Here is a 27,736-nt window from a genome sequence, read left to right as displayed (position 1 = left end):
GACCTTGGGGAGATGCTAAGTATAGTTGCAAAAGCCCTGGGCTGCAGGGCGGTTGCTGCTCGTGGCAGGGGGCGAGGGCGGCCGGCCGGGCGCTGGAGGTGGCCTCCAGCCCCCCAGCCCAAATCCCTCCTCCGCATCCCCCCCGCTCGCCCCCGCGCCCCGGGTGCTGTTTGTCACGCCGGAGGTGTTTCGCAGTGCCCCGAAATTGCTGCGTGACGGCTGCGTGATGGGAAGGGACGGAGGTGGCACCCATTGCATCCGCTTATTTCCTCCCACGCCAGGATGGGATGGGGAGCGCCGGGAGCCGGTTCCCGCACGGCCGCCGGGCCACGTCTGCAGCGAGGGCTCGCCCGGGCCGCTGGCTTCTGCCGGGCAGCGTGAGGAACGGCACCGGCGAGCGCCGAGCACCGTGGGGCCGGCGAGGTGACCCCGGTTGCCCAAGCGGCAGCCGCGCCGGCGCGGTGCTGAGTCGCGCGCGTGGAAAGTGCCGCGGCGCTTGCGGAACCGAAACCGGCGGCTCTCGGCCTCCCGGCCGCGTCGGCCGCCCGCTGCCCCGGCACAGGGCTGGCTCCCCGCGCTGCTGCCTCCGGGGCGCCGAAGCGAGCGCTCGAGGCGCCCGGCTGGGTTTCAGCCGTCCTTTGGGAAAAGATGTGTGGGTGCTGCGAAAGCAAACAGCACCCAGGGACACCCGGGGAGGGAGGACGCAATTCTGGGCCAATCTCTCTTTTCCTGGTGCTTCCAGCTGCAACAAGACAGAGACGTGTAGACGTGTAATGCACTGACTCCAGGTGAACCCACATGTCAATTTGCACATACATCTGTAGCTATATCAATTTGCACATTTTTCTGTAGCTATATTAATTTGCACATACATCTGTAGCCTTTCCTGAGCGCAGGCCTCGCGGTGTGCCGTAGCCGGGATTTTCCCATGCGGAGGCCTGGAATTAAGGTCTCGAAACCACACCGCAGCGCCTTGGCGAGAGCAATCTCGGTTTTTACGGGCTTGTAGATCTTGTCATCCGCAGGGCCCTGGGCCGCCCCGAGGCAAGGTGGTGTGGGGTGGCCCGACGTGGAGAGCTGCCGGGGTGGGGGGAGAAGCGGCCGCCCTGTGGGGATGGAGGACACTACAGAGACTCGCAGAGGACCAGTCGGGCAAGATGGGAATCTCATTAAAATAGAAGGTGGAAGACGTTATTAGTGTCTGTCGGCTTTCCTGGGTGTTCACGCCGGCAGGGTTTCAGCCCGCGCGGGGTGAGTCACGGCATGAGGCATGCCCGAGCCCCCGTGCAGGTGAGCCTCGCGCGGCGTTGCTCAACCGCCCCGTTGCGCGCCGGGGGCCCCCTCGCCTCCGGTTTTCTCTCTTTTTGAAGGCATTTGCTTGGTTTCTTTGAAGTTGCAACCTGGTGCAAAGATGCCTATCGCTAGTGCTGAGGTTCGGGGCAGCTGCCCCTTCTGCTCGGCACTCGGAGGTGTTTTCCATCCGGCCCCGTGGCGACGCGGGACTGGGGCTATGGGGCAGCAGAGGAGGATTAAGGACACGCTGCTGGGCAAAGGTCTCCTGCAAGCACCTCGGGGCAGCAGGAACTGATCCCCCGGCGCGGGTCACGCGCGCCCCGGCACAAGGCCCGCTTGTTCGGTGCCACCGGGGGGGATCGGCCCCATAGCGGGGGCTTCAAAACCAGCTTCCAAGACCGGCTTCGAGACCCTCCGGCCAGGCCCGACCCGGCGCGAGCCCCAGCCCGGGCTCCTCCGGGGCGGGGAGGTGGAGCGCAGCCCGCCGGGGCGAGAGGCGCCGGCTCCAGGACGAGCGGCTGCTGCTGAGCCGAGGGTGACAGCGCCTGGAGAGCGGCACGAATGCTGCTCACCGTGCTCCCGGCGGGAGAGCCAGGGCCCTAAGCACGTTCGGCAGCCCGGAGCCCCCTTTGCCCCACGCCGGTGGGGCTCAGACGCAGAGCAAACCTCTGCGCGAACCTCCCCTGAAGCAGGGATGTTAAAACGCCTCTGAAAGCAAAGACCCCAGCAATGTCCCAAGCAGTAAATGGGGTGGATTTATTGCAGGTGCCTCTAAGGCAAAAACACAGAGGCTCCTCACGCAGCAGGCAGCCAAGCTGCAGAGATCCTTGCGGGGTCCCGACAGGCGGCTGGGGAAAACGGGGACGACCGCGGGGTACCCGGAGAGCGGCCAAGGCAAGGGGAGGGGACTGGCCCTTCCCACCAGCGCGGCGAGGAGACGCTGCAGCGAGCGCCCGTGGGAGCGCGGGAGATGTGGGCCAAGAGTCCTCCCTTGAGACCAGCCTGAAGCAGAAGTGCTTGGTGCTGCAGCCCTCGCGTGAAGCAATCCCCCCACGCCTGACGCTTCCTTCCCCTTTTTCTGTTTTGGGCATGTTTTAGGCACTTTTTGCCTTGTCATCCTTCTGCCTGTGCTGACAGCGCTGGATGACGGGCGCGTGGCCGCGTCGCCCCTTCCTCAGCAGCCGCGCGGTGCAATCGCTCACGTGCACCAGCTTCACCCCGCACAAAATTAGCGTTTCTGGAGCGGGGTGAGGGCCCCCGTGCCGGATGCACCCGTCCGCGCTGGCCTCGACTCAGCTAATCCCCGCTCGCCGGAGTCGTTGCCTGGGTCGGCGTTAAATTTAGCGCGTGCCGGCCGCGGGAATAGCGATCACCTCGCTCGCTGCTGCTCTGCAGCGGCGGATTTGTCGCGCCTGGCGGAGGGGGGCTGCGGGACGGGCCACGCGGGGTATCCGGCCCCTGCAGAACCGGGACGCCCGTCTGCACCCGCTTAGCAGGCACGCTTGGAGGATCCTCTGATTAACGTTTGCTCAGCGATCGAAGATGACACGCGCTCGGCATTATTAGCGAACGATTAGTGGTTGATGGTGCTGCCGCTCGGACGGGAGCCAGCGCGGAGGTAGTGAAGGCAGCGCGGGCTGGGGAGTGAATTCTATTAAATTAAGGATTCTGGTGTCTTCTGCAGTTCAGTGCTTGATTTTGGTGTCCCTCCTGCTACAGGGAGCTAATCCGAAGCCCGCTGAAGGCTTGCTGTGATTTCAGCAGTACTAAGCCAAGCCTAACTTGCTTGGTGTGATGTCTGCCTGCTTATGTGTGTGCATAGGGTCCGGAAAGCTGAACCTTAGCTCTGTAAAGATGCGCTGAGTCATTTCTTCCCCTTTTTCTGCATCATTGAACACAAATGTGAGGGAGAAGAACTTTCACCACCAGCAAATCCTACATGTATCTTTCTTTATTGGAGGAAAAAGCATCGGTGAGAGTGACACCTGCAAATCCATTAAGAAAATTGCTTTCTAATCCCACGGGCATATAAAAACACTGTCATCTTCATCCCCTTTGGCCATAATCCTCAACTCATCCAGCAGCTGGGACCAGCATTTTGCTGAGTTTATGTTCCCGTGCTGGTTGCAAGCAGGTGGGCAGCAGGTCCTTGTTGTACACGTGTATCGTGCGTCTCTCTTAGCCACGCACTGACTTTTCCCTGCCCGGAGAGGCTAGTTAGTACTTTTTTTTATCACCAGCTCTGGTCAATCCCTGCCCCCACATCCATGTCCTCACTCAGTTTTCCCATTCTTATCTTTGCTAATGGTGTTTGGGATCTGCTGGGTTCTTCTGGGAGGAAAACTAGGGCCAAGAAGGATAAAACATGATAAGTCATGATGATTTATCCAATAAGGATAAAACATGATAGGCAAATTGGTTTGGAGCAACTGGGGTAAAACAGCCGTGTCCATGGCATGGAGATGATGTGGGCAGCCCGCGAGCCACCAGCACGTTGGAGAGCTGGATGATTAGATTAAAAAACACGAGTACCAAGAGAGATAATTTTGCACCTGTGAGGGTGATCTCAGAGATTTTGTGCATTTGGGGAGGCTTTGATGTGCCCTTCCGGAGACCGGAGCAGTGCAAGCCCTGAGCCCCTTCACGGGAAGCTCAAGTGGTTCGAGATTAAAACACCAGAGCAGGCTGGATGTACCGGGCCAGTCAGCGTTACCAGTACTACCGGTCATTACAGCCGGCCAGCTGTTTTTCAACTGAATGTTTTTTCATGCTGCAATTTCAATTGCATGAAATCCTCCGAGTTTCAACCAAAAGCGATTAAAAATTTCATCAGGGATCTCTATTTCTCTGAGGTCTACCATAAAATTTGCATTTCAGAACTTTGCAAAGCAGCTGAGAGGGAGAGGTAGCATCACGCTGGCAGTGAACTTCTAGTGTCATTGGGGCTGGGAGGCCGGCAGCCTTTTTTAGACTGTTTAGCAAGGCGGAGCTGCACGAGGGGGACCAGGGGAGTCCCCCCAGGAGGCTTATTTGCAGCAGGCTCTTAGAGCCGTGCTCATTTTTCTTGCTCGCTCCTCTGCAAGAAGGGACCCATGGGGTAGTGACCCTGGGGCACAGTGTCCCCTGGTGGCTGCTGCTCGCACCCCAAGAGAAGGTGATTCCTGCTGTAGTCTCTTGTATGTGGGTTTTTTTGATTGAGACTGAGGATTCTTTTCTCAACCCAGTCATCCATTTTTGCAAAATCGGTAGGACCCTCGCACCTTCGAGGCCACGCTCCCTCTGCCAGGCTTGGCTGGAGCTGGTCAGAGCTCTGCTCCGTGATCAGCAGCGAGATGCCGGAAGGACTCAGTCCCACATCAGCCTCGCTTCCTCGGGAAACCGAGCTGAGGAGCGCGTCTGGCTGAGGCGGGGTGTCAAAGGCTCATGTTGGCCAGAGCGCCAGAGAGTACATCTTGCAGACTGTGTCTGAGATAGCTTCATTGCTTCTGTTTGGAGAGCAGAAAAGCACCCAGGCCCTACAGGGCAGGAGAGTGGCAGTCCTTAGTGTCACAGCAAAGGTATCCTTCCCTCCTGGAGAATTTGCATTTTCGTTGGCTTCATCCCAGGACCGCATGGACCTTGTCTCAGGAGCAGAAACGAGCACAGAGCCTTGTCCGGTGGCCGGCACTCTCATGCAGTGTTCTCTTCCCCTTTCCCTGAGGTTGGCTTGCTGCAGGTTGGGCCACCCTTCCCTTCCCACCACAAGTTTTGCCTTGAAATGACCCAAACCCACATGCTGCTGGGAGGGAAGACTGCTGGCCCGTGGTGCCCAGCCCGTCAGCACTGCGAGGGGACCCAGGCAGAGGGTACACCCACTTCCTGAGCCCCCTGGATGTTATGAAGGCCATCGTCAAAGAAGATGTGGGGCTGGATCTGGGTGAGGATGGGGCCCTTGGGAGCCCCGTCCATGAAGAAGGCCTCGTCAATGGCCAGCCCCCATTCCCGAAGTGTCTTGATGGCTCGGATGCCCATGTCCCGGCCGCTACGGGCCGTCACCAGGTAGGTGCGGATGGGGGATTTCTCTTGGCTGAACTTCTTTCGCATCTTCCCAAGGTGCATGGCAAAAGCCTTCAGAGGACCCTGGAATCGCACAGAGAATTGGGAGTGAGCAGGAAGAAGTGGCTGCTCTGTGTAAGAGCAGACGGACTGTACACAAGCTACCCTTGTAGGGCTTTTCAGGCCTTTGCAGAGCAGAGACCTGCAGGGAAGTGGTTTGGACATTGGGGTTGGCACTGGGCATTCGTGCACTGGCCTTGGCTCAAGGCCTGGGGTGGTCAGAAGACAGTGGAGTACTGTGGTGCTAGTGCTAATCCTGGAGCGACCAGGGAAGCCCACCCCAGCTAGCAGCACTGCTGGGTCTGAAACCCGCGGTGACTTGGATTGCAAAAGGTCCCAAAGGTGGTGGCGACGTTGCGGGTGACCACGGCTGACCTGCCTCCAGCTATTTGAGACCCAGGGCTCATTTACAGGAGACATCTCCAGGGCAACGCTTGACCAGGCCCACACCAATGGCTGGGGAGGGGTTAATGTGAAGGGAACCCATAAGGATTTGTGCTTTTTCTGCTGCAAGGGACTCGTGGCAAAGCCCTGGCAGGAGACAGACATCTGCAGCCCGGTGCAAACTGCCCGTGTAGACAGGGCGGCCAGCTCACCTCTCCCATGGGCACAGCCTCCATGGCCCTCTCGTACTGCACAGCCCCCTCCAGCCCCTTCTCCCGAAAGACCTGGTCCGTCTCGTCCGAGAAGAGCACGGCGTCTCCATCGAACACCACGCGCAGCTGGGTGCTGGGGGTCTGCACCTCTTGCTGGAAGACGAGCGCTGCAGAAACTCCTGTGAGACAAAGCGTAGGGGCAAGGGGGGGGTTCAGCTAGGACACCTCATCCAAGGGGCAGCTTGTGCATGGGCAGCTTCTCCCTGGACCTCTGCCATGGCCCTGCGTGACACTGCAAATGTCTCTGGAAAAGACACGAGTGGGGCTGGGCTCTCCAAGCCAGGCTGGTTTGTGTTGGGGGTCAGCCCAGCCTTTCTGGAGCTACATTATTTGGGGTCCAAGGAAGCAGCCGCTAGCCAAAGTCTGGAGAGACGCTCATAGGAGATCCGAGGTGGCTGCAAACACAGCAGGTGCGGGCCACCCTCCTCCTGGCACACACTCATTCTGCCAAGCCCAGCTTTAACACCCAGATTTACCACGTCATGCTGTGAGTAATCGGGACTGGCACCTCCACCAGATTGGTATAATTGGCTTAATTACGGCTCCCTTCCTGCAAGCTGCTCCTTATCTGATCTGCAGACTGAGGACCCCGGATGAGACACTTGTTAGAGCAACAATATTCACCAGAGAGATTTTAGGAATTTACTTTGCAGCTAAGGAACACCTCCTTCCCCCTCCCCCCCCCCAAATTGGTCAGGCTGTAGTTGATTGGTTACTAACTTAAAGGGGCTTGGCCAGCTGCTGTGCTCAATACCCAAGGAAATCAGTCACATTAATGAGATTAACCCCATTAGAGCTGTTGGGGAGACCATACTCCCTCCAACTCAGGTCAAGCATGCCCTTAAAGTGGTCCTTACCATTAAGTAAGTGGTTAATTTTTGTTGTTCTAAGAAAGCAAACTTCTATAGCATCCCTATTAAATCCCAGGCATCTCAGGTGCTCCCTCTCATTCATCTGGGGAGCAGCCACAGGCCCCGAGACCAAGCTGTGCACCTCGGCTCTCAGCAAACTCTGGGAAAGCACAGCCCATCTGTGGGGCTGGGTTTGGGGCTGCGGGACCTGGGCATGGTGCAAGGACTCCCTATCGTGCGTCCAGAGGACTACGTGGGACGGAGAGGAGAAGATACCTCTGCGGAGGGCGTTGCAAACGTCCACCCGGTCAGCCGAGAGGAAGAGTTTCACCTGGTGGGATTTCAGGTACTGTGTTGAGTCCTCATCGCTGACGAAGCAGAACTTGGAGATCTCCAAGCCTTTGGGTTGGGGGGATGAGCAAAATCTGTTATGAGATGGTGTCCTCTGCCTTGGGCCCCCCTCTTTCTCCCTCTCCCCCCACCCCCTGACCTTGGTATGCAGCAGCACCAAAGCTGAGATACATCCCCTTCTCCATAAAGGAGGTGACAGTCCTGTCCCTTGGCTATGATGAGTGCTGGGGGTCATGGTAGGGGCTGCCTGAAATGGCAGAAATCATTGGTATCTAGTGGCCTTCCCTAGGGCCATGCAGAGAACTTGCTGCTGTTCCTGCTGCACCTTCTTGTCCCACTGCTCCTATAGGAACCTGTCCAAAAGCCATGCTGGGATTTTTCTGTAGCCCTGGTTTCTCGAGTGGCTGTTTGAGGATGCAGAGGCTGCACAAAATGCTGCTAGGTCCTACTGGTGTAAGGACCTGTGCAACAGATAAGGCAGAAGGAAGAGTCAGACTCTCCTCTGGCCTTTGCAATGTGCTCTGACACCCTGGGAAAGCTGCTTGGAGCCAGCAGGAATTTGACTTCTGCTGCCAAAATAACCCCTTCCCCTTAAAATATCACCCTTCCCTGGTGGCTGGGTGGCTCCTGGCCCCGGGTTCTGCACTGCCGCTGTTGCCTCCCTTTCTCGCCGTACCCGTTTCACAGTGCCCCAAAGGAGAGGTGGCCGCACGGCAGCGCCGGGCTCCCCGTACCGTAGTGCTTGGCGCTGTTGATGATGCGCGTGCCGCTCTCGGGGCTGTTGTTGGAGAGCACGATGACGTCGAAGAGGTCCTGCTCCGCCGGGTCGCTCGCCAGGAGCTGCTCGTTCACGGACTGCACCGCCTGCGAGGAGCCGACATGGGCACCAAACGCTTCCAGCAGTCGCCCAGACTGGCTCGGCGCTGGTGATGACTTTGCCAGGGCTCTGATTTGTGACTGAGCAGTTGGATAGGGCTGGAGGCCAGGCACAGCGAGGACATTGCTCCACAGCTGTCATTATACAGCGTTGAGCGTGAGGGAGCCGGGCAGCGTGGGCATCCCATAAAAACCAGACCTAGGAGGGCAGGGAGCAGGACGCCGCTGCCAGAGCCTCCAGCGGGGCCAGGACACGTGTATCCGCACCCTGGGATGGGAATAATGAGGCCGAAAGCCGGAAGTGGCTCAACGTGGTCAGCACGGAGCTGGGAGCAAGGATGGAAATGGGCTTTCAGCCCACGCTGCAAGCGAGGTGTGGATGGGGCAGCCCTCCTTGCTGGAGGGGAAGGTTGGAAAGCTCAGAAAAGCCACCAAGCCAGGTATGTACATGGCCCTGGCTGGGCAGGGGGCTCACCCGGATGAAGGCGAAGGCCGTGCCCGGTGGCAGGGGCTTGTCCTGGTTGGCCTGCTGGTGCCTCACGTACTCGTCCTTGCCCTTGGCCAGGAAGAGCGCGTGCTCCTCCTCCAGGTCGAAGATGGCCCTGGTTGTCACCGCGATGACCAGCGCCTGGCTGGGGTCTTTCTGCGGAGCCGGAAGGAAAGAGCGGTCAGGCGGGGAGGTGGCCAGGGGCGTTGGGGTGGGCGTTGGAGCTATCACACCTGCCCCGTCGTTTCTGGCTCCGCTGATGCCTGCGAGGGCCTGTGGGGCACGTGTGCCAGGAGGGATGCCCAGGCCACCAAGGCCGGGGTGGGCGGCTGTGACAGCCCAACCTGCCAGGTGAGCGTGATGCACGCCAAGGACGGCTCACGCGGAGGGGATTGCTCCATCGCTGGGGCAGGTCTGGGCACCCCACGGCCTCAGTCACCTCCCTGCGCTGAGCTGGGCATTGCTGAGCTGCAGTATATGCATATATATGCACGCTGTGCTCGCCAGCAATTTTAAAGCCTCAGCCCTTCCGCCTGTTCCCATCTGCACACCATGGACCCCCCTGGGACCTAGAGATACCCCACGGCCCTCAAACAGGCTGCTTCGGCCGCAGCCTCTGTGTTTGAGGGCTCCAGTTGCCTGGACGTGAGCAATTCAGGCCATTGCGACGTCGTGTTGTGGTTGTCATCGCTGAGGGTGACATTGCAAAACACGCTGAAGTTAAGCTTGGGAAACACCGAATCTGCATTTAGTGACAAGCTGACCTGTTTCACGTCGGTGTTCAGGATGGTGCTTTCGGGCTCGGCCATCTTCCCCGTTCAGCTTCAACCGACAGCAAGTCTCTGCTTAAACCGATGCTTTACGACGTGTCCAATGCAGGGGGGAAAAATAGAGAGGGGGGAAAAAAAAGGAGGGGGGAAGAAGATTACACCTCCTGCCCAGCAGTGGAACAGCCCAAGCAGTGAGCCTGTTTTTGCTGATAAAATAGCTCTGCTGTGACAAAAGCTGGCCTAATAGGTCTGACAGAGCGTGATAGAAAACTAGTTTTCAAGCAGTGATCACTTTTTTCCCACTTTTCTGGAGCAACTGCTGAACGAAGTTGCAGAGCAAAACAAGTTTCTTTAGGGACCCCCTTTAGTTAGGGCTCAGACTCTGGATGCAAGCGGGAGCTATGGCCAAAATGGGTCAGATCTCAAAGGCAGGCTTTTAGCTGTGCCCTTACGCCATTCTTGCCATTTTTTTTGTTTGTTTGTTTTTGTTTACGTGGCAAGGTTGCATCTGCAAATCAGCAAGTTCGCTGTGTAAGCACCGAGCTTGCAGCTGCACAAGGGGCCGAACGCTGTGCTGGGCATTTGGGGCTGGAAACCCGAGCGGTGCTGAGCGTCGCGCTGCTCGCTCCGTCCGTGCCCCGGCGGGGACGGGGTTTCTTCCCGCGGAGCGGAGGCCGTGGCCGTCCGGGGCCGCCAGCCGCCAGGCTCCTCTCGCCGAGCGGGGAGAGGTTTTCCTTTCGAAACGAGTGGCGGGGAGCAAACGGCTTTTCCGAAAGCTAAAATGAAATGAAAAGAAGGGGAAAGGAGCCAAGTTCCCCTTCCTGGAGGGGGAGCGACGCATTTAACAACACATTTTCTGCTCCGGTCTTTCCAGCGCAGAAAACTCACTCTAATTTCCCATTTCCATCAAACTGCCTCTAGTTAACTGCAATACTGTTTACAGGCACCTCGTGTACACAGATATATGCATATATACCCCCCCACACACATCTGCACGCGTCTCTCGTGCATGTACCACACATATATATATTTTTTACTATATATTGTCCCATATACACACACCTATATTCTATATATACATATATATATACATGCACACACACATATATATATATGCAGTGCCAAGTACAGCTGGGGAGGCTGCCTGCTGAGCTGCCTCTCTACCGCAAGCAGCCGGAGCAATAGCCGATCTCGCAGCCCCGCCGTGAAGCGCAGACCTTATCCTGCTACTTACTTCCAGCCGGGAAACAGCCAAGAACTTGCTAAAGGTAAGAAAAAAAAAAAAAGACCAGACTCACGGCTCCTGCTGTCCCTGCTTCCAGCGCGGCCGGTCCAGCGGCGCCAGCCGAGCCCCGCCGCCTTTGCAGGAGATGCTGCCGTTTATATTTCCCCGGCGGGCAGGAAGCAGGCGGGCCTCGCCGGCGCGCCGGGATTTGTAGGCAGCCCCGCGGCCTGGCGCCGAGCCCGGCTGCAGCGGCCGGGCCGCCGGCGAGACTGCATTTCCCAGGCTGCGCCGCACAGCCGGCTCGCGGGCCTCCGGGGAGGCCGGGCGTCCGCCGAGGTTTGCCTCGACCTCCGCGTTTGCGCTCTTAGCGCAGTGTTTTTGGGGTTGCTCTTCCCTTGTCTGAAAACCAGCCCTGAGTTTAGCAAGCGAAAAGGCTGCTCGGATGAGCAGCTTTTTGCACACAACCAAACCTCCCATGCCCGATGCATTTTTGTGAGTAAGCCGGGAACCGGAGATGCCCCACAGTCTGCTGCATCCCCATTGCTGGGCTGAGCAAAAACATGTTCTTTTGGTCCCATTTTATTGCATTGCTTGGTTTCGGGCGGCCACCCGGGGTGGTGGCACCTGTGTGGCCACCAGAAAATCCAGCCGGGCTCGTGGGTCCGCATCCCGCACTGCCGTCACCGGCGGCCGCTCGCCGGGCTCCTTCCTCCCGCGGTTTTGCATCACGCCGCGCTCCCAGCTTCCAGCCCCACTGCATGTCTCAGCCGTGACAAGGTGGGGGTCAGGCTGGCTTTGCTCAATTGGCAGCAAGGGGAGGAACGAGCAAGCATGGACTTCATGCAATAGGGCTGCGTCTGCCCGGCCGTCGCGCCCCGCGGGCCGTGAGCCTCGGCCCTCCTCCGGGAGGAAACTCGCAGGGTGCCCGATAAGCAGCGCAAAGCTAACAAAACCGGGAAAATCCCTCCCTCGAGATAAACCCGGCTGGTGAAACAGCCCTGTGCAGTACCAGTTCTCGAGTCCCCGAGGTGGGGCCGTGCCACGGCGCCCGCTCCCAGCCGGGCGGCAGCTCCTGCCGCGGAGGCTCCCGCAGTGCAGACCGGTGTCGGCGCTGACGGCGAGGCGGGGAAGGGAGCACCGCGGTAAGTCCCGATTGCTCCAGTCACCCCCCCCCGGCAGCTGGCATCCCCGCCGCATTGCTATCCCGGGGGGAACTGGGAGCGGGGATGGGGTGAGGAGCGGGATGCCGGCCCTCCTCGCGGGTCCTCTCGGCTGCTCCCCGGATGCCTTTGCCACCGCTGCACCGTCTCCCGCGGCAGGAGAGTGCCCTGCTTGGCTGCAGGAGCAAACTTAAATGCAACTACCACAAATCCCACCAAAACCGTGGCCCCCGAAACTGCTGCCCAGCTTTCCTGGCGGGGCTCGCCTCCGCCGAGCCCCCTCCGCGGCGCGTGTCCGAGCGGGACCCATCGCGCCTGCGGTCTTGCCATGGGCGGCACTGGTGCGAACGGGATTCCTGAGATGCCAGGGCTGGATGGGAGCCGCCTGCGGCAGCACACCCAGTTTTCTCCCCGTTTCCGCCTGCCCCCCCGCCCGGCTCGGCTCGGCTCAGCAGGGCCCCGTGGCCCAAGCAAGGCGGGGTGTTTAGACGTGGGGATGCAAGGCCCGCTACAGCAGGGCTTTGTGACGATGGGGCCTTTGGGGCTGTTTTATTGCAGATGATAACAGTGTGGAATTCAATGACTCGTTGAGTTACACTCGGGGAATCCTTTGGGAAACGAAACGTTGCACGTACGTTTCTGGATGCCGTGGGACGCTTCCAGCAGCAGCTTGGTCAGGGGAAGCACGAAGGTGGCTTCTCCCTAGGGATACGGGGAGCCTGGTCTCGGTGCTCGCGGTGGCTGCGTTTGCAGATGGCACGGCGCATAGCTTGCCGCCTCCGTCACGGGCGCAGCCGGGGAGGAGCGCCTCTGTCCGCCCTCGGGGCTGGCCGGGGGCCAGCGGGCTCGGCGGGGCCCTTCCCGCAACGCGGTCCCAGGCGAGGGCTTCGTGCCCGGTTTCTGAAGGGGCCAAGCCCTAAACGCTCCCGCTGCGCTTTGTCTTGGCGTTTTAACCGTATTTACTCTTCCAGAGCTGCGAGCGGAGGCAGCGGGAGCGCACGCGCCTCTGCGGAGGCAGTCGCTTGCCTGAGACTTCTGTTTGCTTTTCCCAGGTCTCCGGAGCGGAGCCATGGCCAAGGAGGCGAGCGGCGGCCGCACCACCGCCTCGCCGCTCTCCCGCAGCCCCGCGACGCAGCCCGGCCTCGCCGGCGGCTTGCTGGGCAGCATCCCGCGTGAGTACGTGCTGGGACGGTGCAGGGTCTTTCCCGGGCGCCCGGGGTCTCCCGTGCTGCTGGAAAGGCGAAAGGTCTGCGGTGGTGCTGCTGGGCGGCGAGCTGGTACCGGGGGAAACAGGAGAAGATTTGCAGCCAGAATGCAAATGTGACTTCTGATGTGGGGGATGTTTTATACGACAGACGGTGGCGAGGCTGGGGAGTGTTTGCTTACGGGGGGTAGATGAGCGAAGGAGAAGGGAAGTGCTACCAGTGCTTGAGGTGGTGTCAGGTGTAACAGGAGAATCTCAGCTTTCATGAGAGCGAGAGCCAATTTCCAGCCCGTGTGATTACAGAGGAAATACTGGAAGTACAACTCCCCAGTGTTGAAAAAACCCAGAGGTGGACTTAAATGCACTCTACGCATTTTTGTTTGGTTTTAATTCTCCCTTTCACCTCTGTCCTCTGAATGCTGCACCAGTACCCAAATGGGCACTCATTGCTGTGACCGTCGCTGTGGCCGTTCTCCTCCTCCTCTTCCTCGTCTGCATCATCAAGTGCTGCTGCGGCAAGAAGAAGCCCAAGAAGAAGGAGAAAGTCAACCTGCTTTCCTTCAGCGGCCCCACCGCAGCCAGCCTTGTATGTTGTGTTGTGCTTTCTCCCCTCCACCCCTCTCTCTGGGCGGGGAGCTGAGGGGCTCCGTGGTGGGTGTCCAGTTGGACCCTCACTACTGAGAGACACCTTGGCGCTTCCAGGGTGCATTTCAGACCGGAGAGGGGTCGTGTTGCCATGAAGCTAAGGCTCTAGCTGGGCCCCGAGATCTCGCCTTGCACCTGGATGGGGAAGGAAAGCCGCAGGATGGGGTGCAGCCTCTGGTTTGCAGCTTGGGGACCCCATGTAGGCTACGGGGTAAATCAGCGGAGCTTCTCCCGGGCTTTGCTGCTTGGTGTGTGTCAGTATGGGCGGCTTCCAGCTGGTTCCCAGCATGTAGCAGGGGGACTTTCTGAAGCCTGAGGTTTGAAGCCTCTAGGTCTGTCGGATGCATTGAGTGGGGTGATGGGAGGGTGCTCACCTGGTGCCTGGCCTCGCCAGCTCGGAGCAGAGCAGGAGGCTCGCTCCGGCTGCGCCGTGCCTGCGCCGTGGCCCAAAGCGGCCTCCCCAGGAGTGGCTTTGCACCAGGGACCCGGCCCAGCACCCCCGGGCTCCTGCGCCAGGCTCGAGGGCAGTGCTGCTTCCTTGCCGCAGGTGCAGCCCGGAATGGAAGGCCTGGAGTGCAGCCCCGAGGACAAGAGCCGCGGGAAGCTGCAGTATTCCCTGGAGTACAACCTCCGCGCGCAGCAGGTAGGTTTCCCCGCGCTGGGGCGAGCCACTGGGGCCCTTCTCCTGCCAGTCCCCCGGCACTTTCTCTTGCAGTCCCTCTTCACTGTCCACCAAAGTAGACCCCAACAGCCAGGCTGTACCCTGCCACTTTTCGCGGAGCCCCCAGCACTGCCCCATTCACGTGGCCCTGTCCTCCTCTGCAGTCACCTGGTGCGCGCTTCCTTCTCAGGTGAAAGTCGGTGTGCAGCAGGCAGCCGACCTGCAGGCCATGGACAGCGGGGGGACGTCTGATCCATACGTTATTGTGTACCTAACATCCGATGTGAAGAAGAAGTACGAGACCAAGGTTTACCGCAAGACCCTGAACCCTGTCTTCAATGAGAGCTTCACTTTCCAGGTAGGAAACAACTGACGCTTCCTCGGTCCCCTCAAAAGCGTTGCGTGGACCCTGCTCCCGAGGCACAAACGTGTCTGGGCAGAGAGGTGCCTTCGCCACAGGCATGAGGAAGCGGCAGAGTGAAGGAGCTGCTGCCCCATCTGCTGCCCTACCTGGTGGGGCAGGGCTGCGGCGGCGGAGTGAGGGGGTGCTGTGGGATCCCGCCCTGCAGGTGCCCCAGGCAGAGGTGCCCGAATCCACGCTGGTGATGCAGGTCTATGACTTCAACCGCTTTGCCAAGCACGACATCATTGGGGAGGTCCGCCTGCCCCTGGCCAGTGTCAACCTGCAGCGTGTCATCGAGCAGTGGAGCGACCTCGCGGCCGCCAGCGAAGTGGAGGTTGGTCCTGGGAGGCCGGGTGGGACACTCGCCTGGGAGAACAACATCCTGGAGATCTCCTTCCTGGGGGCTTCATCCCGTTTTCCCTCCCCAAGCTCTTGTTCCTGCAGTGTCGGTCCCCACTACACCAGCAGCCCCAGCAAGGGGTCTTGCCTCTCATGCTGCAGCGTGCTGGCCTGCTGTGGGAGCAGCTGCTTCCCATGTCCTCCCTGCTCCGGGCAGCAAGGAAAAGGTGATGCAAAGAGCCAGGAGCAGGAGAAGTGCTGGATCTCCCCTCCTGGCACCCTGGAAGAGGGCAAGCTCTGGCTCTGCTTGCAAAGTGCCGCAGTGGTGCTGAGGCTCCCGGCTCGGGTGGTGAGGGGACCCTGTGTCCCTCCTGCAGTGCCCGTGCAGGGAGCCGGCCCAGAGGAGCAGAGTTTGGTGAGGGAGAAGCTGAACTGGGTCTGGTCACATCACCAGGGAGCAGGAGAGGCATCTTTATGATTAAAAACTGCACATTCTCCTCGCCACCTCTCCGAGGAGCAAAAGCAGCCTTTGGGTGCAAAGGCGAGGAGGAGAGAGCACCAGAGAAGATGGGAACCAGCCCCGAGATGGTGCTTTAGCTCCAGCTGGGCTGGCCTTGCAGGCTCCTCAGCTCTGGCTCTCCATCTGGTGCTCACTGCTCACGTCTCTCCAACAGCAAGAGCAGCTTGGCGAGGTCTGCTTCTCCCTCCGCTACGTCCCCAGCACCGGCAAGCTGACTGTGGTGATCCTCGAAGCCAAGAAGCTTAAGAGGATGGACTCCCACGGGCTCTCAGGTCAGGATGGTCCCCTTTACTCAGATCTCTCTCTACCCCTTCCTGGGGCAGGTGTAGCTTACCTTGATGATAGCAGTGAGGAGTGACACATGGGAAAAGAGGGGTCAGGCTCCATCACCAGGCATGACAGCTCTGCTTGGGACAGCCAAGTGGGTCAAACAATAGTTGTCACTTGTCCCAGCCATACGTCTCTCTTCCCGCAGATCCTTTTGTCAAGGTGCATCTCATCCTGAACAGGAAGAAGTGGAAGAAGAAGACGACAAGTGTGAAGAAAAACACCTTAAGCCCTTACTTCAATGAGGCGTTTGTTTTTGAGGTGCCTTTCAGTCAGATTCAGGTGGGTTTCCCCTGCCTGGAGGACATCCCAAGTCAGCACTCCTCCCTCTGCCCCATCACACTTGGTGATGACACACGTGTGACCGCAAGCACAGTTGCACCCATGGGTGCCTGACCCTCTGTGGTTGCTGTCACATGCTCCCTCTCCCTGGACAGCCTTGGCCCAGTGCTGATATGGTGTCCAGTGGGCCAAGCGACCTCCCCCTCGCCACCTTCCCCATCTCCCCCCAGAACGTGGACTTGGTCATCTCCGTTTGGGACCACGACAAGGTGACCAAGAACGAGCAGATCGGCAAACTCTTCCTGGGCTGCCGAGCCACAGGCAACCAGCTCCGGCACTGGTCCGACATGCTGTCCAGCCCCCGGCGACCCGTCGCCCAGTGGCACAGCCTGCAAGCCGTGGACGTGGTCGACAAGGCCCTGGGGCTGAAAACCCACCTCAAGCTGCCGCTGCCCGCCAGATAGGGGGGCTCCTGTGTCTCCCTCAGCTCGCCCTCGCGGGACGCGGGAGTGACCACGGGCCAGGCTGGGCGGACCTGGGGGCTCTTTGCAGCCAAGGCTGAGGAGCAAGCTGGTCGCTAGTGCCCAGCGTAGCACCACGAACCAGCACGGCACAGCTCTGTGGAGCAGGGCAGAGGACGCTGGAGGGGACGGCATGGGCACGGCAACCAGCTCGTCGCATCCGCTGGCGGGTGGAGGGGAGATATGCCCAGAGCTTCGAGCTCCTGTGGTAGCAGTGAGTCTGTCAATATTTTTGAAGTAGAGGACTGATGTGCTAGCACCTCGGAGTGGGTATTTATTTCGCTTGTGAACAACCGGGCAAGGGTTGAGCTCTTGGCTGCTTCCTAACTGTGTCCTGGGGAGGTGGAAGGAGGGAAGACTTTCAAACAAGGCAAAGATCTTGAAGCAGTAGGTCAGGGAAGGATCCTAAGAGGTGTGGGCTTCAAACATGGAGAGATAGAGGATGGGCTGGTGAGGAAGGTGGCTGCTCTGAGGGCTGGGCTGCCTCCTTGCATTTCTTCCGGGCAGGCTGTGCATCCCCTGGAGGCTCCTTGTACCCGCTGTCCCCTCCGCGGTGCCTTGGGGTAGGGGTGTGTAAGTAAACGTCCCTCGTGGTGTGCTTGAGAGAGGCCGACCTCCCGCCTGTCCCCGCAGCGCTGCGGTTTGGGTGGCTCGGGGGCAGCTCCTCTGACCCTCTGCAGGAGGAAACCCGGCTGACTCCAGCTCAGCGTCCTCCAGGGCTCCGCGGGGCCGGCGTGGGGGACGTGCCCCAGCAGCGCCCTGAATGTGCGTTTCAAGGGGATGTTTAGGAGGGGGATTGCTCTCAAGCGAGTTTTTGCTTTAACCGAGGAGGCAAAAGAGGAGCGAAGCCAGGTTTGCTCCGTTGTGCCTTGACACCCATGCCTGCCTTTGCATCCTCGCTCCCACTGCAGGAACAGCAAGGGAAAGGGAAAGGAGGGAATTGCCCTTTCTCTAAAATACTCCAGCAAGACTCCAGTCTCCTGGCCTTGTGCTACAAAGCAGCCGTAGCGTATGGCAGATTTGGCCTCATATTGCATTCGGGCCCAAAAGCCAAAAGGAACATTATTTGCCCCAGCACTATCGGGCGCGATAGCATCCTGCGGGCATCGCGTAGGGAGCTGCAGAAGCAACGCCAGTAGCTATCGTCCGGCCTCCGGGGCCGGGGAGAGCCGGACCTGTTAGTGAAGACCACTAATATTGGAGAGCAGTTAATCTTCAGTTATCTGCAGTTCCTCTGAATGCCTGCTGGAGAGTTAAGCAAATACTGTGAAGCTGAGGAAGGCTGTGAAAACTCTCGGTAGAGATTAATAACCTGAGCTTAACTTTAAAAAAAAAAAAAAAAAAAAAAAAAAAAAAAAAAAAAAGCTGCTATGTTTGCTTCTTAATAGATGTTCCCTAGGCTTAATAGTGGCTGTGATGAAGGCAGAAATGACATGGTGGTTTTGAAATAGCTGTAACAAGTGGAGTGTGGCTTCTGTTGGGAAAGCAGCACGCGATGGCTCCAGTTAATGAACTGGAGGAGAAAACTAGTCATCTGAGAAATACTTGTAAAAGGGCACTGAGTGAATTAAAGCCTCGGTCTTAAACCAAGATGGAGCAGGCTGTTCAGGAGGGAACATCTCTGAACGGGGTTTGGGGTCCAGACTGCATCTCTGGGTTGGTTTTAGTTATGCTTTTTTTGGGTGCTCCTCTTTTGTCCCCATCAAGGCTTGCCAGTGGCCTTGGCCAGGTCAGCTGTCCTCCCACATGTCTCAAGCTGGGATGATGCACTTGTACTTGGAGAGCTGAGCATGCAACTGCACTTCCAGAGCAGGTAGATTCCCCCATGGGAGAGGTAACAAAAAACAAACCTCTGTTTGTTAAATGAGGGGGAAATCGGTTCCTCCTCAGCTTGTAAGCAGGCGTGTTAGCCGGGGTCTCATCCTGGCGTGGAAGCGCACGCTTAGCCACAGGGTGAGGCAAATGCACCTAGATCCTGCAGGTTAGAGGCAGCCTGCACAAAACTCTGGTGACTCCCTGCTCTTGTGTGTTAGAAACCATCCCAAATTGCACAGATGGGTTTGCAGCAAAGGGAGCCTTTTAAATCCTGACAGCAGTGAGAAGCAACAAGCCGCGGGCACGTCTGGCTGCAAAGCCCCAAGTCCCAGGTCGGTGCTTGTCTTTGGGGCCGGTGAGGAGGCACAGGGTGTGGGTTGCCCACGGGTGGGGGAGCCGGGCAAGGGTCCATGAAAGGAAGCAAGAAGTGCTGAAAAGATTCATAGCCTGATCTGAATTATTTGCACCCGGATCCAGGTGGGAATATTCCTCGGAGAGAGGAATCCCCTGGTGCCAGTCTCTTTAGAAATCTGTCTCCCGGGACAGCTTAATGCGAGACGCGTGGGGAGACGGGCAGCACAGCAGTGCCTCGATGGGAGCAGCCGGAGGGCACGAGCGCCTGGCAGCCCCTGGCCCCGCGGGGCTGTGGGGTCCCCGTCCTCGGGGACGTTCGCGGCTCGCCTGGATGTGGCCCTCAGCAGCCCGCTCTGACTTTGCGGCTGGACCTACCCTTGAAGCTGGCCCTCCTCCAAGCCGGGCTTGGGCCAGGTGCCCTCCGCAAGTCCCTCCCGGAGCAAATTATCCCATAGTTCAGTGAGTTTATGGCACTCGCCCCGGTGCTTTAGGAAACGAGGCCGCTAAGGCGGCATGAGGAGCAGGCTGAGAGCTGTGCACGCTTGTCGCAATTTGTCTGCCAGCGAGACAAAAACGATTACGGGCTGCCACTGTGCAGCCTGGGCAGGCGCTGGCTGCCGTCCAGCCTGGCCTCTTTGCCTAGTCCCGCAGGTTTTGAGCACTGGAGGTTACCTAAGCTTCTCTCCCAAGAAGTAAGTGCGCCTGTCTTCTGAATGTGTTTTAACTAGGATCATTATGTCTCAAACTTCACGGTGAAACGTACATTTTGCCGGGTGTGTGTTTCTTTTTAAAAGCTGCAGCTCCTGGGGTTTTACGCAGATTGCAGCTTTTCCTCCTAAAGTGCATTTTTATCCTTTGTGGTTGCAGAAAGAAAGTAGGAAAAAAAAAAAAGCTGAAATCTTGATGCCTCCCCGCTCAAAACCCGGAGGCAAAGCAAGAGAGCGCCGAACGCAGTTTGCCTTTGTTTGACTCTCTCGAAACAAGAAGGGGCAGCGGTTCGCCTGGCGTGAACACGAGGGGGGCCCGAGCAGCACCACCCGCCCCGGGAGCGCGCAAGGCGCGGGGAAAGCCGGCACCCCCGGCCTGCGCGCAGGAGGGGACGCAAGCGGCGGGGGGCCAAAGCGACCCTCCTCCCCGGGCCCCACAGTGCCTCTCGCTCGCGGGGCCACGCTTCCCACCGAAACTACATCTCCCAGGCTGCCCGGCACGCCGCCCTGCTCCCCGGGACGGCTCCGTAGGGGTGGCGGGGGGCAGCTGTGGGGGCTGAGCCCCCCGGCAGCCACAGGCCCCCGCATCCAGCCCCTGCCTACGGTAAAACGCCCCAGGGGTGCAAAATTGGTTGAACGGTGGGGCGCGACGCGGGGCGGGAGGGACGGCTCCCGTCGGCCAAGTGGCCTCTGGGAAACTCCGGTGGGAAAGAGGGGCGCCGGCAGAGCTGCGGGGGAGAGGGGTGCGTGCCGTGGGGGTCCTGGGCGGCATGGGAGCAGGCAAGGGGGGAAAGGGCAGCAGGAGGGGGGTGTAGGGCTGCACGCTGCTGTGTTTTGGGGAGCCTGCTTCCTCCTCTGCCCCGGTGCTCTTCCCCGGCTGAGTCCGCTGTGAAGGCAGCTTTCAGGTTCTCGGAGAGAGGCAGGGAGTTACCCTTCCCCTTCTCCTCTTTTTTTCCCCCCTCCTTCTCCTCTTTTCCTGTCCCCTTCCACTCCCAGCACAGCAGTTGCCTTTTCACACCAAGGTGCATCCTCCAGTGCTGTGGGCAGAAAGGGAGGGGGGATATTTTCTTCCCTGGGGTAGCAGGAAGGAAAATGCCTCTTTCCCTAAACTAAGCCTGAAAAATAGAGCTGATGGTACTGAAGGTGCAGAAATTCTCCCCACTCTCTGACTGCTCTTTCGATTTGAACTTTGTGGCAGGCAGACCAAAACCTACACCCAAGCTGTGCTTCTTCACTTGCTTTCTATCTGCCGGCCCTGAGCAGTGGGGGGACGTTTCACAGTCCCTTCCCCAACCTGGGGAAGTTCAAGTCATCCTGGGCAACAGCATCAGTGTGTCAGGTTGTTTCAGTGCCAGTTGTGCGGCTGTGAAGCGGAGCGGGTGGTCCTGCTACCTCCTGTATCCGACTGGCCCATATAAAATGTCTACGGAGGTGAAACTGCGGGGGGTCGAATTTATTTCGGGTGGGGAGATGCCCCGACCTCATATTTCTTGACATTTCAGGCCTGAGCAGGATGGAGCCGTCAGAGAAGCAGCACAAGGATTTCATCGCTTTCAAGCTGCCAGACAAAAAATGCCACCCCAGGAAGGACGGCGTCACGGGTGAGCGGGGCCGGGGGGCACCGGGGGCATACGGCAGGGCAGACCGGGGGCTTGCAGGTGCCACCAGCACGCGAGGTGTGAGCAAACGCGGGCTGCTGGCCGGAGCGTGGGGCGGGAGGTGCAGACCGGCTCCGTCCCCCCCAGCGGGAACGATTCCCCTTGGGCCATCTCGTTCGTCTCCTCTTTCTCATTTTCAAATCGGCTGGTCCTCACCCGTGTCACGGGGACTTGAGAAGGCTTAAGCAGGGTCTGTGAGGTGGTCTTTCACCTTCTTACCCTTGGTTCGGTATAAAAGATCGCCTCAGAAATGTCTGTTCAGGGCGACTGAAGTTAAATCTCCTGGAAAAGCCAGATTTAGCGCCTGTGGCTGTGATGATTTGTTGCGTGTTAATAAAATGGGGATTTCTCAACCAGCCTCGCTAGCCTCACGCAAAGCTGATGAAACCCCTGCGGGCAGTTTTACTGCAGTTCAATTTAAACAGAAACAAGATTGAAGTCAATGAGGAATAAGAGTTAAACCAAGCTGAAATGAGGCCTTAACTTGCAAACACCCAAACTCATTTTAAGTATGGGTAGCAGAGGCAGGGAAGACAGTAGGTCTCCACGCAAGCGTGAAACTCAGCAGGGGTTTCATCACCCTTCCTGCAAACATGGACATTACAGACGTCCCCATCAGAGCTAGTTATCCGGGGTCAACAATCCCTCTGTGGGAAACGGGCACGTTAAGGCACGAATCATCCATCTGCCTTAGGACAAGAAAAATTGCACCCTTGAAATACCCACTTCTCCCCATTGCCTGTGAAGGGACTGGAGGTGGCTGGCTCAAATGTTGATTTCTGCACAGTCAGCATCTAGGTTTGCTCGGATGAAATCCACCCTCAGCACTTGCAGAATTGGCTGTGTACTGGATTAACTAACCAGTTTGGGTGAATATATGTGGGAAAGGCCTTGCACACCTAGATGGAGAGCATTTTGTGCTAAACTTACATATCGGTCAGACCAGTTTTGACAGAGAAGCCCGAATTTTGGCATGGAGGACATCACTTAATGCACCCCAGTTAAAACACTTGGCATCCATGTTATGAGCATCTGGTGGGGAACTTTATTCTGGATGTGACCAAGAACAGGTAAGAAACAAATTCCTCAAGGTCTCTCTAGTGTGTTGCTTTAAAGGGTTGTATTCATTTTATCCCAGCCATGACTTTTGGATATGTTCTGAACTTGGGTCTGACTCCGGATCTCACACTGGATGCCAGCTGACAGATCTTTGTGCCTGAAAGACTCTGGCTGGCTGGATTTCAGGCTTGCGTTATCCAGTAAGGACATGTTGTACCATGACATGGGCTGGGGGCAAGCGATTAGGACCAGGACTGTCCCCTCTCTTTGTAACAGCCCATGCCAAGTGGCTTTCTAAGAGTTGCTCTTTGGGCCTGTCCTTGAAAGACGCTTGGTGGGGTTTTGTGTTGAATTTTTCCAGCTCTGCCCTTTCCTAGCGTGAGCTCATCCCCTGCCTTTGCAGGCCTGATTATGAAGCACCTCCAGAAGACCTTCCAGAGGCCCATCTCCTTGCAGCTGTCTTCTCCCATGGCTCTTTCTCAGTGCTGCTCGGGTAGGTAAGACTGTCGAGGGTCTTCACAGCTGCCAACTTTTCTTAAATGTGGCTTCTGGAGTTACATGGCACTTGCAAAGCCAGTGGGTTTGAAATGGATGATTTCTGGAGGATCAGTCTCTAGGTGGCCACTGGTTTGCAGGGCAGTCACTGACCTTGGGGAGTCATATTGGTGTAGAGCCTAAAAGGCTTTTGAAGAATGGAGACGTGTTGAAACCTTGCTCATTCAAAAACAGAGAGATATCAGTCTGTTCTCTGGACATGTTCTGGCTCCTGCTCTGGTCTTTAGCGTGCAGGATTTGAGGACAGCAAACGCACAGAGGACTGTGATGAGGAGTCTGCTCTGTAGAGGGACAGACGCCATGGCCATGTGGGAAGGCTCACCTCCCCGACACATCAGCTGCTCGAGGCCTGGGTACGGACCAGTGTCTGGGCAGGGGTGTTAGGCTTTCAGAGGGCCTGTGCACTCAGTCTGGGGCTGTACTGAGCCATGAAGAAAGGACTGGGCTGTGGGAAGGGTCTGAGGGACCTTCTAGCCAAAGTGCCCTTAATGGAAGTGGATAATGCTCCTGAGAGTGAGACCTGAGCTTAGGGCTGAGCTGGGAACCAAGAGACCCTACTCCTGGCTATGGATAGAGCATCTCCATTGCTGAGGCCTAAGGTCAGAAAGCAGATGTTTTTGCTCCTTACATCCTACAGTTTCCCTGCCTCCAGCTCAAAAAGCCCCCAGGTGTTATCGTAGTCAGAAGGGGCTTTATCCAGTGGGGTCTTCTGTTGTTTTTCTTCTCCCTGCAGCTGCTCTTCACCTCCCTCCCCCATGATTTCAGCTTAAAATGCTGTCCTTCCTCCCAGCTCCAGCTCACAGTGAGTCACAAACCTCTCCAGCAGAGCCCACCAAGACGTGTCCCTGTGGAGTGGAACGGCTCATTAAAATGCCCTGTTTCTCTATGAGGTCAATGTTTTTAATGAAAACACTTGTATGCGAGTGTTTGTATTGAGCTGTTCTGTTCCTACAGGCTCTTGTCCAAACTTGATGACAAGTAAAAGTGAAGCACATGAAGAGAAGCCTAGGGATGTGGCATCTGTAGCCCAGCAGCCTGGCAGGACACCCTGGTCTCTCTGCTTGTCACTGTCATCAGGAGGGGAGGGCCAGTTCGACCACCCAGCACCCCAGGACTGGCAGAGTGGTCCACAGGCCCAGGTGAGTGTTCACTGCATCTTCATGCCTCTGTCGCAGGGGAACAGGCTGGCTGGATACTTGGGCTAGTGATGTGCAAGGTCTTCAGGGCCTCTGGTATCTACTGGTGGGTTGGACCCCAAGTGCTGCTCTGGGTAAAGCCTACTGCTAGGTCGTGTTTCCTTGTTCTTGCAGTGGAGCAATGAATTTCTGCAGTCTCACCAGTCCTTTCCTGCTTTGCAGATGGATGAGGCTCAGAGCAGAGGGGCAGCCCACAGCACGTGGTCCCCAGTGCAGGCATCCCTCTCTTGCGCTCTCAGATCCAGTCCCAGCCTGGGTCTTCCCCTGCCTTGCCCAGTGGAGCCCCCTTCCAAAGCCAAGCTTTCCAGCCACTTCTCCTCGTTCTTGCCACCATCGTGGAGCAGCAGCTTCGAATCAGATTCTAGCCCTCTGTCCAGTGCCAGCTCCAAGAAATCTCGCAGCGGTACCTGGAAAAAGAACCCACATCCTGAGGATCCCAGTGGTCCGAAGCCAGGAGAGCCTGTGTGTTTCCCCTTCACAGAACCCATCATTGCTAGGATAACAGACTGCATCTACCTGGGGAACCTCAACGCTGCTTACAGCGGGCGGGCACTGTGCAAGAACAGCATTGACAGCATCATTGATATGAGCAGTCTGCCCAGTGACCGCAGCCTGAGCATCATTCCCTGCACCTGTGGCCGGAGAGGGTTCAGGCACAGCTGGTCACGCCTCAAGGTTGACATCCAGGCTCCCCTGGATGGGGACCACTGCGAACTGGGGCAGCCCTGCTTCCGGGACATCAACGAGTGCATCGAAGCCTCGCTGGAGAAAGGGAAGCGTGTCCTGATCCACTGCAGAGATGGTTACTCTCTGGGTCCTGCTTGCGTCATCCAGTACTTGATGGTCAAGCACAGCATGAGACTGCTGGCAGCCTATGAGTTTGTGAGGGCACGGTACCCGCTGAACATCCAGGAGTGCCATCAGGACATGCTGGTGGGTTTGGAGACATCCCTGCAGCCTGGAGGTGTCAACGCGGCAGGCCTGAAGCACTCCCTGTCAAGGAAGACGGCATGGAGCTAAAAGGGCAGGGCGGCTGTGTTGCCTGGCAGCAGCCCTGAAGAGGAAAAGCCAAAAGGAAAATAGCCTTAACTTATCGCATAAGTGAATGAGATGACTGTTGCTGTGGGGTATTTAGGACGGCGCTGGGGCAACATGCAAAGGCTATGGCCTTCCTCTGTAGCAGTTCCCAGTGTCTGGTGCCAGCAGAATTAGTGTGGGGAGCTCTTTTAGGGAAACACCAGAGGGAGAGGGAATGTCCTGGGTGAGGTGGGAGCCATGTGCATTGCTCTGATGTGATTTTGGGAAGGCAAAGGGGAGTCCCACATTGGTTTGCTTAGTGCTCCTGCCTGATTTTTTACTATCAGCACACTTGCTGCTAAGCAGAAGGCCTAGGTCCTTGCTGACAGTATCATCCTTGGAAATAAGAGCTGCTTCTTCCAGATGTGTTAGGACCAGGGAGCAGGATGGGACCATGTAGAGGAGCAGAGCCAGTCTGGCACTGGAGGACCATTCAGAACCATATGAAATGGGATCTAGGTAGTGATAGATGGAAACATAATGTCATCTGGTGCCATGCTGGATTAGTTAGTCCAGACACATGACTATGCAGTGAATGAGGTGCTTTACAGGACGCAGTGTCTGTCCACATGATGCTCGTAGGATCAAGAGGAGGCAACCAGTAATATAAAGGTAAGGAGATGGCCATGAGGGATAGCTTGGACCCATGATGGTTCCCTGGAAGAGCGTAGCTGGAAGTGCAATACCTGGATCTCTTTAAAATATAGGGCAGAACCTTCTTTATGTGCCAGATCTCCCCTCTGTCAGGGCCTTGCAGAGCACTTCTTGCTTTGTGCAAAAGCAGTGTAGCGAGAGGACAGCTGTTTCTGTGAACTCCCCGCACACCCATTCAGACCAACCGTTGCAGGCACAACGTGATAACCAAAAACTCGAATTCAGGGCAAATCTTTTTATCCTGTGCAGCATGCCTGCACTCCAGGAAGCTCAATGAGCCTTCATTTCATGGGGCTGAATGAAACTCCTTGGCTGCAGATAAGCTTTGAACTGATAACTCGCCAGTTTTGATTCTTCCTCCAAAAGCTGAGCCACTATCTCGAGGACCGGTGAGCCAATGGTTGCCAGAATATGTGTAGTTGTGTAGGGAGATGAAAAAATATTGCTGTAGAAACTCTGGAATAATAAAGAGTTGGTTTAAATGAGACAAAGATGGCTTACAGAGTTGGTACTAGGGGAAAAGTGAAGCAGCTAAGCTGTTTCTTAATGGATGGTTTCTGCTGGTGGAGGGTGGTCGCTGTCTGTCTTCAAACAGTTTTCTGTGTTGCTTGCTTCGGTCTGTTTTTTGTCTTTTCTGAGAAACTAGCTTTAACTGGGAAAAGCAGACATTCCTCCTGCCAGACTGTCTGCTTTTGCTGGAGACCAGATGGGAGGTGGATGCTGGGTGGCCCTTAATTTTAAATTGCCCACAGTGAGCCTCCACCAGTGAGTCGTCTTCAGTGGCGGTAGCAAGGGATGCGCGGCAGAAGCTGCTGGGGTTTTAACCATGTGTTTTGCAGGCCTGCCTGGGGCTGAAGACCTGTCCCCGCCCGAGTGCAGACCACAGAGTGCAGGCTGGGGATGGGGATGGGGAGGTGCGGTGTGGGCCCTGGCCCGGGCAGCTGTGCACAGGGCCTGGGAGCAGAGGGGGACCCGTGTGCCTCTCTGCTCCTTTCCCAGCAGATGGTGCTCAGAAGTCACTGTCCGCCCGTGCCCGTCACCAAAGCCCCCTTTGTCACCGGCCTTTGAGAAGGTGGCTGGTGTGGCCTGGCTGTGCTCTGCTTTGCTAGGACCTGCTGTCCTTTGCAGGCGTCCGCAGCCGGCGTTGCACCATGCTAAAGGTGGTGAAACAGGAAGCCCGCAGCAGCGGCTTTGTCACTTGTATACACAACATCTGAGAGGCTTTCGGAGAAAATATCCGCCTAAAAACTGTGGCTGAAAGGGGAGGGAGCCCCTGACCTGGGGAAAGAGGGCAGGAGCTACTTGGGCTCCTAACTCTATGGGACCCTCCATCTCCCCTCCCCCTTGGCCCGTGGAGGCAAGGGGATGGGGCATCCCACAGCAGATGCTGGGGTTGCCCTTTCTTGCTGGTCGCGTGGGGCTGCTCCCCCGTGCGTTGCTCCTCCTCCCCAGTGCCTGCACCGCAGTGAGCGGCATGGCTGCACACCGTTCGCTTTTTAAAAACCTTAGTTGTGTTGAAAGACTTCACACTGGGAAGAGGTGCAAATGTTTCCCGTGTGGTGGCTGAGGTTAGAAGACAGTGCTAGCGAGGGGTGGCTCTTCTGGGAGGGCTCCTGCACACGTTATGCATAGCTGTTTTGGAGGGGAGCGTGCACAGACTACAGGCTCTTTCCACCCAGCGAAGGGCAGAGCTGCTCTAAGTCCCCGGGCAGCGAAAGGAGCCCTGCCCTGTCGTTCCCTCGTCCATGCATAAACCAGACTAGGTCTCCAATGGGGAATTTTGCTAACGGGCTGTACCTGGCAGCCCCGGCCTTGCAGGTGGATGGCAGGGAGCCTGGGGTCCCCATAGCCCTGAAGCCATAGCCAGTGTCGGAGGCTAGCACGAGAGAAGAGGGGGAGGAAGGCTCCTTCCTCAGCGCTCGCAAGGAAGAGCAGCCCCCGGCTCCGAGGTGGCTCCGCTTCCCCACCCACCAGCAGCAGAAGTCCTCCCCCTGC

General features: G+C 57.7%; 3 protein-coding genes across 4 annotated transcripts; 2 read left to right on the top strand and 1 right to left on the bottom strand.

Moving 5' to 3' along the window:
* Positions 1-3,226: 3,226 nt before the first annotated feature.
* On the bottom strand, positions 3,227-10,806 carry LOC112978975 (cytosolic 5'-nucleotidase 1A-like). Of its 2 annotated transcripts, none has more exons than XM_026092799.2 (7): positions 10,678-10,806; positions 9,374-9,466; positions 8,598-8,765; positions 7,981-8,110; positions 7,172-7,294; positions 5,985-6,163; positions 3,227-5,412 (listed from the first exon to the last, which is right to left on the bottom strand). In XM_026092799.2, the coding sequence occupies exons 2-7, from the start codon at positions 9,416-9,418 to the stop codon at positions 5,110-5,112; spliced, it is 948 nt and encodes a 315-aa protein (XP_025948584.1). In that variant the 5' UTR covers positions 9,419-9,466; positions 10,678-10,806; the 3' UTR covers positions 3,227-5,109. The 2 variants fall into 2 exon arrangements, with proteins under 2 accessions (XP_025948584.1, XP_025948585.1); XM_026092800.2 differs by lacking the exon at positions 10,678-10,806 and adding an exon at positions 10,614-10,670.
* A 140-nt stretch (positions 10,807-10,946) lies between these two features.
* SYT8 (synaptotagmin 8) lies at positions 10,947-18,013 on the top strand. Its single transcript, XM_026092776.2, has 9 exons — positions 10,947-11,746; positions 12,817-12,936; positions 13,397-13,554; positions 14,161-14,256; positions 14,465-14,632; positions 14,844-15,011; positions 15,691-15,808; positions 16,012-16,145; positions 16,376-18,013. Exons 2-9 carry the CDS (start codon positions 12,834-12,836, stop codon positions 16,607-16,609), a joined length of 1,179 nt encoding a protein of 392 aa, XP_025948561.2. The 5' UTR covers positions 10,947-11,746; positions 12,817-12,833; the 3' UTR covers positions 16,610-18,013.
* Positions 18,014-19,961: 1,948 nt separating this feature from the next.
* On the top strand, positions 19,962-26,232 carry LOC112978925 (uncharacterized). The gene is made up of 5 exons (XM_064513147.1): positions 19,962-20,146; positions 21,045-21,143; positions 22,663-22,752; positions 23,769-23,953; positions 24,173-26,232. The coding sequence occupies exons 2-5, from the start codon at positions 21,056-21,058 to the stop codon at positions 25,028-25,030; spliced, it is 1,221 nt and encodes a 406-aa protein (XP_064369217.1). The 5' UTR covers positions 19,962-20,146; positions 21,045-21,055; the 3' UTR covers positions 25,031-26,232.
* Positions 26,233-27,736: the final 1,504 nt, after the last annotated feature.

Source organism: Dromaius novaehollandiae, chromosome 5, assembly GCF_036370855.1.
Source record: "Dromaius novaehollandiae isolate bDroNov1 chromosome 5, bDroNov1.hap1, whole genome shotgun sequence".
Taxonomy (NCBI): Eukaryota; Metazoa; Chordata; class Aves; order Casuariiformes; family Dromaiidae; genus Dromaius; species Dromaius novaehollandiae.
The sequence above is the reverse complement of the archived record's forward strand: the minus strand, read 5'-3'. Positions and strand labels throughout refer to the sequence as shown.

What these genes read in the sequence shown, in the direction of transcription:
- LOC112978975 (XM_026092799.2), bottom strand. Translation starts at nt 9,418, where the DNA reads ATGGCCGAGCCCGAAAGCACCATCCTGAACACCGACGTGAAACAG. An exon ending in CAACAGCGCCAAGCACTACG is followed by an intron (nt 7,295 to 7,980) that starts GTACGGGGAGCC and finishes CCCAACCCAAAG; the next exon opens with GCTTGGAGATCTCCAAGTTC. An exon ending in TTGCAACGCCCTCCGCAGAG is followed by an intron (nt 6,164 to 7,171) that starts GTATCTTCTCCT and finishes TTTGTCTCACAG; the next exon opens with GAGTTTCTGCAGCGCTCGTC.
- SYT8 (XM_026092776.2), top strand. Translation starts at nt 12,834, where the DNA reads ATGGCCAAGGAGGCGAGCGGCGGCCGCACCACCGCCTCGCCGCTCTCC. An exon ending in GCCCCACCGCAGCCAGCCTT is followed by an intron (nt 13,555 to 14,160) that starts GTATGTTGTGTT and finishes TCCTTGCCGCAG; the next exon opens with GTGCAGCCCGGAATGGAAGG. An exon ending in TGCCTTTCAGTCAGATTCAG is followed by an intron (nt 16,146 to 16,375) that starts GTGGGTTTCCCC and finishes ATCTCCCCCCAG; the next exon opens with AACGTGGACTTGGTCATCTC.
- LOC112978925 (XM_064513147.1), top strand. Translation starts at nt 21,056, where the DNA reads ATGGAGCCGTCAGAGAAGCAGCACAAGGATTTCATCGCTTTCAAGCTG. An exon ending in CAGGAAGGACGGCGTCACGG is followed by an intron (nt 21,144 to 22,662) that starts GTGAGCGGGGCC and finishes CTGCCTTTGCAG; the next exon opens with GCCTGATTATGAAGCACCTC. An exon ending in TCTTTCTCAGTGCTGCTCGG is followed by an intron (nt 22,753 to 23,768) that starts GTAGGTAAGACT and finishes CTGTTCCTACAG; the next exon opens with GCTCTTGTCCAAACTTGATG.